Genomic DNA, 16820 nt, shown 5'->3' with positions numbered 1-16820 from the left:
TTTACTTTACGATTAGAATATATGTTTAGCTTTTGTTTCATAATCCGAGTACTCAGATTGTAAATAATGTGGATTTTTTTCTCCAACACACCGGTGTGCTGTACTAGATAACGAATTGGAATGTTCTGTTTACGTGACAAACCTTACTAATTAGCTGTGTCGGGTGGTGGCGGGTTTAACGACACATTGATATATTTACGCAATATAACCCCTAAAAAAACCTATATTGTGGATGAAATTGGTTGCGAAAGCCTACGTGTTAAACTGATGTTTTTTTGTCCGTTAACAATGTTTGTTTTAAATATCGAGAGCGGAACACGCGGTTCGCGCCGCAAGACCCACCGTGACCAACGCGCCCTCCCATTGGAGCGAGAGAGCCCCGCGCGCTGTTAACCGGATACAATGAATCCGCGACAGAATGAATGATACATCATTTTAACGACACATTTATATAAGCGATGTAACCCCAAAAAAGACCTGTATTATGGATGATGCATCACGTTAACCGTTCCATCCCCCACCCTCCATCTCCTTGTGCACAATCCCGCGTCCGCTCCTTTTCCCTACTTGCCCCCCTTTGCACTGGAACAAACTTCTCCTTCCACATGAAGCGAGAAGCACCACACCCTCTCCCCGTCTGGTGTCCGCTCCTCCCTCTGGCGCCCCCACACCTCTTGGCCCCATCCTTCCTCCCTGGCCTCATCCTTCCTGCATCCTTCCTCGGTTTTTCTGAAAACGCAGTAAAATGGTTACAAAATGACCTCTTTTCTCGCACCCAAACTGTATTCACAGATGGTTGGAGGTCAAACAGTGTCAAAATAACAAAAGGGGTTCCACTGGGTTCCATCCTTGGCTCCCTTTTGTTCTCTCTTTATGTCAATGACTTGGGTACTTGGTACCTGGATCAGGGTAAATCTTTTTGCAGATGACACGATACTGATTACTGCTGGCCGCTCTCCGGATGACGTGATTGCTAAGCTACAGGGTGATTTCAACAAACTACAACATCAGCTAGTTGCTCTTAAACTAGTCCTGAATACCTCCAAAACCAAGGTGCTATGCTTCTCACCAGGACTAAAGCAGGAAGTTATTTTTCTCCAATTACATTCCTTAAATAATTATCAAATAGAGCAAGTCAATATCTATAAGTATCTTGGGGTCATCCTAGATTCAAAACTGAATTTTGAAGATCACATTGATTATATTGGTAAAAAGACAAAAATAAAAATTGGTTTTCTGTATCGACACAAGCACTGCTTCCCCACAATGTTCCGTTTGGAATTGATAAAAGCTACCATACTGCCTCTACTTGACTACTCTGACATCGTGTATAAATCAGCCCCAAGTACTGTACATGTTATTTATCACTCGGCCTTAAGATTTACATTGAACTGCCCATATAGGACTCACCACTGTGATCTCTATATTGGGTCAAACTTAACATCTCTTAATGTTCGACGGCTTGTGCACCAGATCTTATTTATTCACGATGTACTTACAAAAAAATCCGCAGACTACCTGCTGGATCTCCTCTCTGTTTCAAAGAATAAATTTGACCTCAGGTCTTCGCTCATTTACCAGCTTCACATTCCCTATTGCCGTACAAAAACTGGAGGAAGAGCCTTTGCTATTGATGCCCCAGGGTCTGGAATGCTATTGCCAATAAACTGCAAAACTGCTCTAGAGGAGTTGTAAACCCCTAGCTGCCACTGCTATTCATTGGCGTAAAATAAAATAAAATGTTTCGCTCCGGATGCTGCTGCAAAGTATTATCTGTATTTTGATTTAGCGTGCTGATCTTAAAGGTGCATTGAAAAATTTGATACTCCGACTGATGCTTCTGTTGTTGTGGAGTAACTCATGCAGCCAGCTATGGCTCTAGGATTTGGTGTTACATGTTATTTATGTAGTTTATTGTAAAAAATCGGTTACAGTCCCTGTGATCACTGTTACGTTGCAATTATGGCTTTATTTTTTGGTGATTTGGAAAAGTTTTTTGGTTTGGACATGTTTGTTTTGTTGTAGTACGGCGTTAGACTGATGGCCTTAATCTAAGTTTTCTTGTGGTTGCTGTTGATGTTTGACTTGCATCCCACTGGGATTTTTTTAACATAGCGTTGGTGTACGGTGCTTTTATCAGGAATATTTTGCTGTTTTTTCATGGATTTTCTGTTTCCACAGTCACATAGTCACTTTAAAATGTTTTTCTTGTTCGTGTTTTTTGTTTGTTGTGGTTGCACCCGATTCAAGAGCCGAATGGCTCACAGGGCTATACCAAAATAAATAAACTGAAAAAAAAGAAACCCTGGCCTCATCCTTCCTCCTTGGCCCCATCCTTCCTGCATCCTTCCTCCCTGGCCTCATCCTTCCTCCCTGGCCTCATCCTTCCTCCCTAGTCTCATGCTTCCTCCCTAGTCTCATCCTTCCTCCCTGTACCCATCCTTCCTGCATCCTTCCTCCCTAGTCTCATCCTTCCTCCCTAGTCTCATCCTTCCTCCCTAGTCTCATCCCTCCTCCCTGGCCCCATCCTTCCTGCTGGACCCCATCCTTCCCCTCACTCGCTAGGTACTTCACCGTAACCCCCGTACCCCATCCCTATTCACCGCAGCACCTCATTGTACCCATCCATAACCCGTGTAATGCGCCTTGAATAAAGGCGCTATATATAAATATAAAGTCAGCCAATCGGCGTCAAGGGGCGACCGAATGTGTGGGGCGGGTGGGGTTGGGGCTTTTTCGATCCACAAATCGTCCGCTGTAGATCACCAACTCGTCGGTTTCGATCCGGAAATCACGTCAAAGGAATGACGGTGCTTGATCCAGATCGATTCCCGTTAAATCGAGCATTTGAATCGTTTTTAAAAATGAACACCACCTCAACGTCGATTCCCGTTTAATCGAGCAAAGGAATCGTTTAAAAAACCCCAACGTCGATTCCCGTGGCCAGTATTCCTTGTATGGGGCAAAGCCACCACCCCAACCCTCCCACAACCTCACAATTACTCCATACATGCGCCTAAAACATTAACGCAATTCATCATTCATTCTATCGCGCGGATTTAAACGTTATTTTTTGTTCGCAATCTCGTGTCGAGCGCGCGCGCGCGCATGAGCGCGCGCGACACCGACTCGCTCGATCCTATTGGCCGGCGGCGGTCGCTTTTCGCCGGCTATCCCAGAAGGCAGCGCGGCAGGAACCCCCCCCCCACGTGGTTTGTGGGCAGCATGGCGGCGGTCGGCGTGCACCTGGGCAGCACATGTGCGTGTGTGGCAATCTACAAGGTGAGCCGTCGCCGGCCGTCGCGTTTTGTTTGTGTGCGGCGCGCGCTGCGCTCCCCCCTCCCCCACCTCCACCGCCTCCTCTCGCCACCTTGGGGTGCGCGGTCTGTGAAAGTGAGAAGAAAGGCGACTCCGACTCGAGGCCTGGGCTGGGCCGAGCCACCCGCGTAGCTGTCCCTGCCGCATGCGCTCCGCCCTCCAGGAACCATTTCCCGGGCAAGCCTCTGGGCCGCAGCGCGCTTTGCTCTTCATTCATGACAGACACTGCCTCCCTGGGTGTCCCCTTCATTTCAGTTGGTCCCTCTTAACTAGACTCGCCAAGCCTCAATGGGCCCCCTGGGTCTCCCCATGGTTCGCCATGGTTGGTCTCCTCTGATATATTTTTTTCTTCCGCCGGGCCATTGAGTCATTTATAGACTCCTTGTGTTCACCCAGGTCCCACTGAGTATCCGCTCGTCTGTTTGTTTCCTCTGCTAGTCTGTGTCTTCCCTGGTCGCCCCCTCATCTCACCATAGCCCCCCCCCCCCCCTCTCGTTCCCTCTTTGACTCCACGTGGTTTCCCCTGGTGCTCGCTTGAGTCTGGGTATCCACTGGATGCCTTCTCGGCCCCCCGCTGTTAGCCATTGGGCTCCCGGGGTTAATGCAGCTCTCTCCGGGTCCCCCCGTGGTTCCTCTGTGGGTTGGTCTCCCATTATCCCCACTTGTCACTCCGCTACCTGGTGTCCCCCTGGCACATGGGACCTCCCTCCCCCCCCCCTGTTATATCCGAGCCCTTTCTTGAGCGGTGTTTCCAGTTGTACCAGGTCTTCCCTGTGTCTTCACCCTGATCCCCTTAGGGTACCCCCTGCTCTCGGATTCCTTCCCAGTCACCATTCTCTCTCACTCGTCTCAGCTGATCGCCTAGCGGTTGGGACTCTTGTTGGGGTTGGCAGGAGCTTCCAGGGTGTTGTTAGCAGTGGCTTAAAGGTCGCAGTCTGAGCTTGGCTGTGTTTCACTCCAGCGCTGCCCTCGAGACAGTCTGGTGCCTTCACCTGATTAAGGCCGCTTGTGTTGTGGCCGAAACGGCGTGATTTTTGTTGTTTTATTTTCTACCTACGTGACTTTACCGAATAGAACCAAAGAGTATGGATCCTTGCAGTCACGAAAGCTTCAAATCTAGAAGTGGTTAAGACTCAAGTTCTTTTTGTTTTTCATTTGTATATCAAGTAAAGTCTTTATTGAGTTGCAATACTTTTTCAACCGCGTCATCCATTGCAATTTGTGGCCATTCTTTGTAAGTAGTAGTTTGCTTTTTGATTAATCAATTACTACTGGCTGAGTACTAGATTACAGGCATGTGCTACCATGTCTAAGCTGATGATAGCCTGCTCACTTAAAGTGGAGGACCCTGTATTACTGAGACTGCAGTGTGCTCATATATACGGCGACGTGTATAGTTCCATGGTGTGCGCGCAGGGGTGTATTTCAAGATCTTCATTCTTGACTTTGTGTGTATAACATCTTAACTGTCTCCACATGCTGGATAGCATGAGACGCTACTGTTCATTTATTTTCTCAAATCATAGGATCGGTACTGCTACATTTCAACCCATCGCTTGCCTCCTCTGGGTGGCGTTTGTTTAGAATATTTATATGAACTGGTCAGAACATAAACCTGCTACCAATTGCCTACATTCACAAATGACAATAGATTATTTGAACCCATTTTATTTTACTTTGATGATGTAACTGCAATAAGTATTTTAATGAGTATAAAAAGGATTGCATATAGTTGGTAGGGAAAATCCATAAAAAACTATGGAATCAACAAATTAAATTACAGTCTGTATTCATCCCTGGAAGATAAAACCTAGGACGGATTCATGTTAGTGCGGTGGTAGAGATAAGTCTTGCCTCATTGTTTTTAAAAAGGATCTGCACGAACATTAGTGTCACCTTTAAGTGCTGTCTTGCATTCTACAACCACATTTTGTAAACAATCTGAATATATTTCTAATTATATTCTTTAAAAGTTGTTTAATAAATTGAGATTGGCAGAAATATGGTTGGTAATTTTAACATGTCTGCTCTTTTTACAATTATTTTGATGAGTGGTATATTGTTAGAAATAGTGGGTGCATGATGATTATTGCTGTTGTCAGCACTATGTAGTACTGGCAGTGTTTTGAACTGATAGCTGCTTAATTGATCCTATAATGTCGTGTCCAAAATGTGTTGCAGGATGGACGCGCCGATGTCATTGCCAATGACGCAGGTGATCGGGTCACACCAGCTATGGTGGCCTTCCGTGACAGTGAAAAGGTGAGAGAGAGTGTCTTTTGCATCTATAAATGATTGGCAAAAGTCAGTGCGCAATTGATGTGTTTTGAACCATTTCTTATGTGTGGGTGTTTTTTTTGCTTAAAATATTCTAGGATGCACAGATTAAAGGACACATTGTTTAAGAATAGCAATGCATTATTATTGATAAGTGTATTAACTTTTTACAAACTAAATGAATTGTGCGTTTATTTGAGTACAATATTGTGAACATTTTCTGAACAATTGGCAGTATGGAAATACAATTGCTTAATTTGAATTTCAGATTGTGGGACTGGCAGCTAAACAAGGCAGGATCCGAAATGCAACTACCACAGTAGTAGGTGTAAAACGTATTTTGGGACACAGGTAAGTCTGTCGGTCAAAATAAGGGGTTTCCCACAATTTAAACGTGTTAATTCGCATCCTCTGCACCATAAGTGATGAGAAGGAAAAGGTAAAAAAATATTTTAATTGGGGTGCACCAAATATATAATTAGTTTCACTCTGGATTCTGGGCCATGGAAAAGGGTACACATGTATTTAATCTTAAACTCTAATTGTGTAAATTAACTTGATTATTTCATGTGAATGTAGATAATATTGAGCCGAGGCATGAAACATGGTTGAATGTGTTGGCGTACACACTGCACTGAGAGATGGAGAGAGAGAGACAGAGGGTGATGGAGACGTAGGGTGACAATGCAAACCGACACACCTGATGACGACCGTTTGTGTTATGGTCGAAACGTCGTGAGAATTTTTATTGTTTTATTTATATATTTTATTCTTTTATTGTTTCCCTTCAACGTGACTTTACCGAAAGAGCTAAGAATAAGAGATATACCCGTTCATTGAAATATACATTTCAAAAATACTATTCACAGAATACTTCTAAGGTATATGCTATTTTACAGCATAGTCATGAATTGTGTTTGGTGCACCCCTAGAGTGTAAGCACAGCGGTAAACAGTGCACTTACAGTTTTAATGCATTTTTTTTCAATCAGAATGGTGTCCTTTTGTTTCATGTTTTGCAAATTGTGTTTATGTATAGATTTGAAGATGATGTGGTACAGAAATACATATCCAGCAGCAGTTGCCCAGTAAGTTTATACCATTGTTATGTTGCCTGCATAATGTTCAGGAGAGTTTGATTTCTATAACCAAGGCTTATTAAATTATTTGGTTCTCTATTTTATATATATTGTTTTTAAATTAATGGTGAAATGCAATTTCACCATTATACATTTTCCCTTCGATGTAAAATACTCTTTAAATGTTTTTTTTTAATATATACTGAAATAGATACATTACAATATGTTCAAACTTTTAATGTACTAATCAATGCAGATGAAAGATGTCCTTACAATTTTTTCTTTTACCCTTACAGGTTATTGAGAAAGACGGCTGTCCAGTTTTTTCGATTAATAATGGCACCGTTAAAAAGCACATCACACGGCATGAAGTAGCAACACTCATACTGCAGAAAATGAAAGGTTTGGTTTATATTTAATTTCTTCCACATTTTTTTTTTTAAATTCGTACATTGCTGTTCATAACGCATGGATGTATATTTATATTTTTTTCGTTTATTTTAATTCTTCCAGAGACGGCCTTGTTTGCAGTCGGTGCAGACGCAAAGGATGCTGTAATCACAACCCCTCTGAATTTTACTACACAACAGGTCGATGAACTCAGGTACGACAGCCACGTGTGTGCGCGCGCGTGACATGCAGCCCGAAGCATTTGCTCTGTGGTTTATCCGTGTTTATAGTTCGATGATTGGATGACTCCGTGCTGCCTTTGCCCCCGTGTTTTACAGGCAAGCAGCCGAGTCGGCAGGCTTCAATGTCCTACGGATATTAAGCGAGCCTGCAGCTGCTCTGTTGGCATTTGGAATTGGGCAGGAAAGTTCCCACAGCAAATGGTATGTATTGTGTGTCTAGAGAATTCACATACGGATCTTGTTAAGCTGGACTGTGAGCTCATTGGTGATGCACTGCTATAATGTAATTGTGGCTATTATGTAATAGAGCAACTGTGGTGTCCGTGGTTAGCACACTGGACTTGCAATCTAGAGGTCACCAGTTAATTCTATCTCGCAGTGTGGCTGCTAACAGTAGAAATTGGTACGTCACAGTTACTTGATTGGCAGGCCTTCTGGTGGAGTAAAAGTGTGTACACTCATCTCTACAAAAATTGAAGAGTATGCCAAATACCCTCTTGGGGAAGCTTTTCAGAGCTCCCTCTAGTGGAGGCTTTTCCTTTAGCTGTTCCAACAGAGAGTTAGTTCAGAACGGCACCTTTAGTAATGATATGAAGCATGCTATGTATTGTCCCATTTTATTGAGGTTTTGTCTGTTGTATATGTTTTCTCTTTGCTCTGCACAGCAAAGTGCTTGTATACAAGCTGGGAGGTACGTGTGCGTATGCGACAGCAATTGAAGTAAATAGCGGCTTGTATCGTGTTCTGGGATCGGTGTCGGACGACACTGTGGGTGGAGAGGAGTTCACGGAAGCGCTAGCAGAATACCTGGCTACCGAATTTCAGAAGTAAGGGTAACCCGTGTGTTTGCCTCTTTTGTTGACTGTTTATCAACACACATTTTATAATGGGGTACTAGCAGAGAACCCCATTATAATACCCCTTTTGAATGCAATGCCATAGATATAATATCTCGTGCAAAGTTAAGTACTTCACTGAAATAATATGGAATCGTAGACAACATTTTCTTTCAAAGCCTCTACATGGCTCCCGCCAATCTCAATATATTTATTAAAACTGCTGTATAAGCTATAGAGCCATTTCTTTCACAGTATATAATCGCCTTTTTAAATTAAGAGGGTCGTAAATTGGTGTGACTTCAAGTACAATTTCTAATATTACACGAACTTCACATTGTAATCGTATTCGTAATGGCTCCAAATGAAATTGAGGGAATCGATAAAGCCGATAAGCCACGCCAATTGACCAGCATGAAAATTGTCTCGCACTAATTATTGCTTTGTTTACATAACGGACGCTTTAAAGAGGGGACAGACTTATCGCTGGAAATGTCCGAAAACTGATGATGTGTCGACGAGAGGTGGAAAGCGAAGACGAGTGAGACTTGGTGTGCCGTCTCAGATTCCACCGGCAGGACCTGCGAGGGAACAGTCGAGCAATGATGAAGCTTCACACAAATGCCGAGATGGCCAAGCACGTGCTGTCCACCATGGCCATCTCCAATTGCTTTGTTGATTCGCTGCACGACGGGCTGGACTTTGAATGTAACATCACGAGGTGAGGGGGTTGTGACACAGCCCCATTGAGTTTCACGTGGAGATAAGAGAGTTGTGTGAATGTCATTGTATGATGGGTTTTCCGTTTTGGTTTTATATCAGCATTATAATGTAAGAGCAGCTTGCAGCGTATGTTGCCCTGAAATATGTAATTGAACAGCAGTTTTATTCAATGCAATCAAAAGAGCTGTTATCTGAAATAAGCATTTGCCTCACAAGATGGAGCTTTTATGCTTCCCGATAATATTTTGTTCTAAACACCCAGATTTACACATTTGCTATTGTTTAGGGTTTTTATTTTGGAAAATATTTAGTCTGTGTCGTTTGAATGTCTACAATTTAGCCTTTATGTCGGTAACCTTTCCTTGTGCCTGCAGGGCAAGGTTCGATTCTCTGTGCTCAGTCCTCTTCCAGCAGTCTCTACAACCCATCCACGACCTGCTCGCGCAAATCAACCTCACCACCAGTGACTTCCAAAAGGCACGAGCAGTTGCATTCATTTCATGCAGGCTCTACCGTTAGTTGGAATACTACCGTGACCTGACCTGTACGCGTTATTCCCAAGCCAAATATTACTTTGCTGTGGTTACTGGGTCTGAATTCGATCCGTGTAGTTCTGGAAAGTGGTACAATAAGTCATAATTTATTGTTATTAATGATGCATGTAGATGTAGTTAGTGTAAGTTGGTTTAAGTGTATTATTGCACGGTCGGACTTATAGTTATTATGATCTTAATCGTAATTTGAACCTTGTTTGCAATTTTTTTTATTTACGCTAAAATTGTTCGCAATTTAAAAAAATCAAGTAATCAAAGAATATATTATTTCGGCCGTGCATAGTTACAGCTCTGCTTACAAATATGAAGGAAAAAAATAATCCCCTTTTATTTCATGAATGTGCACAAATTAATTATTGCATTTTAATGTGTGTGTATATATAGTAGTGGCTTCAAGAAGGAGTTGTTCACAATGAATAACTCCTTCTTGGCAGATAAGGTCTGGAACAGAGCTGAGTTGAGAGGTAATGTGAAGATGGTGAATTTTCATTGGCCTAATGCCCCATTAGAGTTGAACTCTGCCGATGAATGCTTCATATTGATAGGCACGTTTTGGAGCATTCAAACCTTGTCTTCGCGGCCGGTCTGTTCTCAAAATGAAATGTGGCTGTAGTTGTACTTGGCACAGATTTAAAGTTGGCTCGCAAAAAAAGATGAGTGATCAGTCGTACTTTTTTACGTATTGCTATGCGCCTTATTATCGAGCACAACTTTATAAAGAGTCCTATTTTTTTACGTCATGAACCTTAAATAACCACATTGAGTAAAAATGAATGGGGGCGCAATGGCTGATGTTGAATAAGATTAACGTCTGGCGGTTGTCCGTCTGCTTCAGGTGGTGCTGTGCGGTGGTTCCGCACGGATTCCCAAACTTCAGCAGCTGTTGCAAGAGCAGTTTGTGGTACGCGTTAGCACAACACTTGCCCCCCCCCCCACCACCGCCTTGCTCAACAGTGGGGTTGCTGTGATATGGCGATAGTATGATAATTCACTTGTTTACATTTTTAAAACTGAGCTGTTCTTTTATTTTACCAGGTAAGGGCCCACTGAGCTATATAGTTATTTTTTCAGAGGTGACCTCGCCACAAGTGGTAGCTCAATGGAAGTGGCTTGTGTGAAAATTTCTAGTAGCCAAATACTCAAAGCGCATGTTTCTAAATGTGATGAATACATCGCGCGATAAAAAGTCCTTGATGATTGTATTATGTTTTTTTCAAAATTGAATTTTAATTGCTGATAATCCATATGAATTGACAAACTCGTTCATTGCAGTTTTACATGCATAGCTATTAATCATTAAATTATCATTAGAATGTTTACTGGAGTAATTGAAACCATAGCAATTATATTACCTCATCATTTGCATTTTAAGCATTATAGATGATAATGGTTATAAATGCTTATGGGCAGTTTGCTTTGCATGAACTGGTGTAAGAACTTCTATTTAATCGTTATGCGTACTGAAAGTACAGCAAAGCGCAAATACAATAATAAATACAATGTGCGTGACCTGCTGGTTTGCCGCTGTGGCCCAGGGCTCGGAGCTCATGTGCAGCATCCCCGTGGACGAGGTGATCGCTCTGGGTGCAGCCGCAGAGGCGGGGATTCTTCTGGGCCGCGATGCGGTGCGGTTCGAACCCGAAGCACTCTCCATTGAATGCGCCTCTCTCGACATCCTCGTTAAGGTGACACGCACGCATTTGCAGCCTCCCTTTGCTTTGTGAATCATTCTTTAATAGTTTCCCCCCCAAAGGTGTTCAGGTGGCTTGGGCAGGTCAAAAGCACTGAGCTGGCACTGATGACAATCCTGGGTCTGAATTCACACAGCCATCTGTCATTCAACTGAGCGGTGCTATGTGTAGCGTGTTCATCTTCTCGGCGTACGATGTAACTTCCATTTGCGCACCGCCACCAATGCATTCCCTTAATATTTTGTAAAAAAAAAAAAAGGTTTGTGTTTAACTGACATGGTCGACCAGCACGCTGCATGCATTGAAGCCCTGTTTCTCTGGGTGGTGATGCGGCAGGAGCAGGACGAGGCGGGGCAGGACTGCTACACGGTGGTGTTTCCGGTCGGCACGCCACTGCCCGCTCGCCGCCAACACACGTTCCAGGCCCCCGGCACGCTGCCCTCGGTGCTCGTGGATGTGTACGAAGGGGTTGCGAAGGGCAGCTCGTTTGAGGGGGTGCACCTGGCTCAGGTGAGGGGGGGGGCCCTGGCTTCGAGGAACTCGTGTGCTTTCTTTCATGTGAATAGTGCGGAAAAGTCCCAAGCTTTTCCGCATTCTGAATTATAAATGCCAGCCATTCTCAATCCACAGATGGTTAAAGGCCTCCCGAAGCCGTGTCATTCATCCAGTTTTTTTATACCATACTTCAAACTGATCAGTGTGGGTTGGTGAAAGAGGCGCAGGGAAGACTAGTATGTTACCACTGATGTTAGCTGTGGCAAGGAAGTAAACTTAGTGCTGCGCAAAGAATGGGTGTTGGTGTAGTCTAAAATGCTGTGCAAGTTTTTGTGCCTGTAATAATGCATTTGTTTATCGGTATTCTATTTAGAGCACTGCATTTGTATCAGGGTCTTCCTTATTGTACATGGGTCTTCACATATAGTGAATTTGAGAATTTTTTTAAAATCAATTAAACAATACATGCGATAGATAATTCCCAAAGCTACTTGGCTGAGATGTGACCATAAAACTGCCAATGAGCCCATTGAAAACATCTCGATGAATGTTTTCATGGACCCGTTTGCACAGATTTTCCTCTGGGTATTCTGGTTTCCTTCGGCATATAAAACTGTTTAAAAACAAATTACCCAAGCATTCCAATGTAAGGTGCTGAACAAGAGCATTGAGACTTGGCGAGTCATACAGGAAACATTTCGTGTATACTTTTCAAAACAAGCAGCAATACCAGTGTAAATTATTAAGTTTTCTCATTATATTCATTCTGATTGCAAATCTTTTACTCTGTCATATGTTGGTTGAATTCTTCATTTGTCTAGCTGGTATTAAAAGACCTTCAACAACAAGATAATGGATTGCGTGACATCTCCACCGTGTTCACCATGAAGAGGTTTGTGCATTTACAGTTTCAGAAACAGAACCTGATTTATAAAATGCATTTCTCAAGAATATATTAATTTTAACATGTTGCTGTTCCTATGAGGCCCGAATAAAATTAATGTACAAAGTTCTTCCATTGAACCAGTACAGGAAGTTTCAGTACAAAAAAAAATCCTACTGTTCTGTTTGGAATATATTTATCGAATCTTAAAATAATTGTCTTTGGCTCATGAACCAACTGTTTTGTTGCAGAGCTGTAATGGTAATAGAATTAATTATGCAGTGCTTCCTTTCTCATGCCACCCTATAGCTGTGCTCAACAAAAACATAATTTAACTGTAATTATCACACATTTCTGACATGTGCAGTATATAGAGATGCTGCAGTGGTGTAATAGCAGACGACTTAAAAATGCGAGGCTTTATTAGGTTGAATGATTGTGGACAATAGTGAGTGACTCAATAATCAGAGTAATAACTAGGCATTTAACAATTTAAGGGGCAGTGATTTGATGAACTGACATTTCAGGGTTTGGATTCAATCCAATAAATTATTGTCTCAGTTTCATGCTCTATAACCATTGTTTCTCATTTTATGATACATTTGTACAGTTTTTGTTCACTTTAGCCTAAATGTAATGTCAGCATATCACTTGCATGAGTTATAAATATTTGATTCTCAGGGATGCTGCCAAGATGTAATGGTGAGCACACTGAGCTTGCCATCCAGCAGTTGCCATTTAGGTCTCTCGGCGCAGCATTTGGAACAGTAGAAAGGTTTATTACATCTGACGGCGTCTGCCCTCAGAGCAGAATAAACGGGTACACCACAGTCAGTCGTATTGTTGCGTGAGGCAGGGAAAAATCTAGGTGCTTCCACTTATCCCAAGAAGTTTGGCCAGTGTGGAAGAGTAGGCCAAAACACCCTCTTGGTGGCACTGTCTGGTGGAGGCCCTTTCTGTGCCAGCAGTTGTGTGAACTTTAAGATTTGTAGTACTTTAAGATTTGTACCTTGAACATTTAACCTTTTTTACAGAATATAATTTATTTGTATTCACTCACAGGGATGGATCGCTGCTTATCACCTGCACAGACCAGCTGAGTGGAACATCTGAAACCGTCACTGTGGAAGCAGCTTCGTGATATGATGCCTCGAGGATTTTAGTGTAGCATAAATTAAGCAACATTTGATTTTGTAAACGTTACAAAAAAAACTTGAATTGGTAGGACCATCTATGACTAGTTGTTGGTCCACTAAGAGTACAGAATATGATTTTGTGGGCAATATTTTCCAGCCTGCATGGAAAATATTTTTACATAGGTTTTTGAGCAAAAAACATCCTCAGACAAAAAAAACACATTTACACATTGTATAGGCAGCAGACCAGAGAAAGAGTAAATAATATTTGAAATGTGCAGGTGTACAGTATATCTGTAGGAGTAATGCTGTGTGGAGCAAGATGCTTCATGTAATATTGTACTTGGTCACTTTTTCAATAATGGAGTGATACATTTTTTGCTAAATAAACTTATTACATATCAAACAGTGCATTTTACAGCTCTACATTTCTAACGGTATATTTTGTAAAGTGTACATGTACAGTATTTACTCCTTCCATTCAGTAATGACTTAGACATTGACAAGTGCCATGCATGTAAGTGTTGCTTACAGAATGTTGTGGCCACAGCTGTTTAAAATCCTGACAATTGAAATGTGTCGTTGAGAAAAGAATAGACTGTAAAGCCAACAACCTTGTTTAATTTGAGTGTAAAAGGCAGGGCATTTATTTAATAAAAAGTTAAACTTTCATAAAGATTTATTTAACAACAGTCACCTACGATGAGCAAACAAAATAAAGATTGCTTTGTAACAGCCAGTTTTTTTTTTAAATATGCACATGACAGTTTACATGATGTACTAAAATAAATGTTCCATCCCGTATTTTTTTGGAACGTGCTCATGAAGCTTTATCACACCTGTCGACGGAAGGACTCGTGCACCACTGCTGGTTTTAATTTGATGGCATCAAACTAAAAGATGTTGTCACTTCAATGATGATGGAGGTTGAAAAGCACACCGAGGTGCTTCCATACACTGTGTGTAGTGACATTATGTGTAACGGCTATTTCATTGCTGTACTTTTGCAAGCTTTGTCTTAGAGTGTGCCTCTTTTGTTTTTTTCTCCTTTTTAACGTTTTCATGTTATCAGGAATGTCTAATAAATGTGAGTTTTATTATGCATTGATCACACAGCCTTTTTGGGGACATCACTCAAGTGTCTGCTGTGATGGCTATAACTGCTCAAGCAACAGTACAGGAATAGCCGCCACTACATGGCTATTCATGTACTTTAGGAGGGGTTTTCTAATTTTAGTAATGGGCTTATAGTATTGCTGGGTGCAATGTTAGTCACTGGGTTTATGACCTGAACCACCCCTTTAACCCATTCCCGTTCTGAGACGTCTTCAAGTTTCAGGGTGGGTCTCATTCACCGCTGAATCTCTGAACACAAGCAGTTGGCGTTCATTTTATTTAGAGGCATACTGCCATTGGTTTTAAAGACACTACTCGCCGCAGAGAACTGTAGCGACACGACCACACTATCTAGCGCCAAACTGCCACATGCTCTAGCGCATGGCCTTGTTGGAGCTTTGCTGCCGATAAAGTTATTTTAGTTTTTCTTACCGTTCCATTCCGATGACGTTCGTGAACGTACATGTACATAATCGGAACGGAATGTGAAGGAAAACATGATTTGCATGTACGTTAAGGATTATAAACACTTTGCAGGGCCCCTTCTTACAGGACTCCCGTTTTATGCATTTATAAAGCTTAATGAAAGGTGGTGTGCCGTCCACCGTGCCATTTTAAAATAATAGCTTCACTTCCTGCCTCGGTCAAACTATATTACAAGCATGCATTTTAATATATTCTACATTTTTTGCAGTAACTGGACTGCTGTATTATCGTATACTTAACTGGCTTATATATTTTTGACAGAACAACTGATTTTGAAATGGATTAGAGATCACAACCATCAGAACTTTCTTCCTCCATAGTGCTGGATTGAGTTTATTTTCTGCCTGAATTATTTGGGCTAAAATAAGTTTAAGCATGCACTTCATATCAACATGTGTGTTGGGTCTAAAATATTCCATGGCTTATAGACCTTGAATCCGCATGGTTTGTGTAACCATCCACAAATGTTATATTGTTCAAAGGCAGCAATTGGCAAGCTCGCCAAATAAGCTATCTATAAACAACTCGCTATTACCTTGACAAACACTATCACAAACAAATTTAACATGACCATACACTCACTGAAGTAAACGAAGCTATATTTTACCAGGCAAGGCCTGCTGAGCTATATAGCTCTGTTTCAGAAGCGACCTGGGCACAAATTATAGCCCGACGAAGTGGCTGCTATGTGGAAATTTAAAGCAGCCAAATACTCTAAACGCACGTTTTTGAATGTAGAGGGAAAAACTGGAGGACACTAAGAAAAATCCACGCGACCACGGGGAGAACATGCAAACTCCAAATATACAGGTGTTGGGTTCGGGATCGATCCCACCACCTGCATACCACGCGAGGCCATTAACGTCTGGCAACTGTGACAGAATGGCCCTCGATTACAAAATCCAACAGCACCCGGGACATGATGGAAAGTAAAACTTTAGTATGGCAGAATTATATGTTCCTACGTTTGATAATTATTAATATATGTTGGATCGCACCATTTAAATGCAGCATATTTCTACGACGTTTTATAATTGCACGTGTTTAATGCCTGTTTGATTTAACGTGCCGATTGACTTAGAGCAATGAGCAAATGTATAATCTTAAGCTGTACAGGCTACAATTATTTATATTGGGCTGTTCGCCGTTCAGAAATACTTTCACATGATGTTAGCAATGTTGTCCGGAAGTAGGCGAACGGATTCAATGTGTTTTCCAGTCGTGTCCGTCTGAGAAAATATATTACATGGAATTAACTTTTTGAGGAGAGGTGCATCCTTGAAAATTCACAGCGACAGAAAAATGAACTCAGGTTCGAGGACAAAAAATAAAGAGACATTTACTTTTAAGAAAAGTGCGTTTGGGCAGGTGACATGCTGGAACAAGTGATGACCAGTCGAGTGAGATGGAGTGATAAAATCAGCTCGTTTACAGAATGTAAACTTCTCCATCCCGACATTGTGATACATGGCAAACGCGGGATTATTTCGTCCGCCAGTGGATAGGTCATGGCTGATAATTGGACGAGAGTGCTGCCTTGCGATTGTGACGGCAACTTTAAAATCGATGCCAATGCTCGGGTACGGATGGTCACC

The 16820-nt window shown here is 42.1% G+C and overlaps 1 protein-coding gene across 1 annotated transcript; it reads left to right on the top strand.

Moving 5' to 3' along the window:
• The first annotated feature begins 3172 nt into the window (after positions 1–3172).
• Positions 3173–14725, top strand: HSPA14 (heat shock protein family A (Hsp70) member 14). The gene is made up of 15 exons (XM_032954179.2): positions 3173–3282; positions 5500–5580; positions 5864–5946; positions 6634–6682; positions 6970–7075; positions 7187–7277; positions 7402–7506; positions 7971–8132; positions 8707–8862; positions 9239–9341; positions 10254–10319; positions 10954–11103; positions 11446–11619; positions 12426–12496; positions 13550–14725. Exons 1-15 carry the CDS (start codon positions 3226–3228, stop codon positions 13626–13628), a joined length of 1533 nt encoding a protein of 510 aa, XP_032810070.1. The 5' UTR covers positions 3173–3225; the 3' UTR covers positions 13629–14725.
• The last annotated feature ends 2095 nt before the right edge of the window (positions 14726–16820 follow it).

The sequence above is a fragment of the Petromyzon marinus genome, chromosome 14 (assembly GCF_048934315.1).
Source record: "Petromyzon marinus isolate PM22_M1 ecotype Great Lakes invasive population chromosome 14, UKy_Petmar_22M1.pri1.0, whole genome shotgun sequence".
In the NCBI taxonomy this organism is placed as follows: domain Eukaryota; kingdom Metazoa; phylum Chordata; class Hyperoartia; order Petromyzontiformes; family Petromyzontidae; genus Petromyzon; species Petromyzon marinus.
Note: the sequence above shows the minus strand (reverse complement) of the source record. Positions and strands in the feature narration are given on the sequence as shown.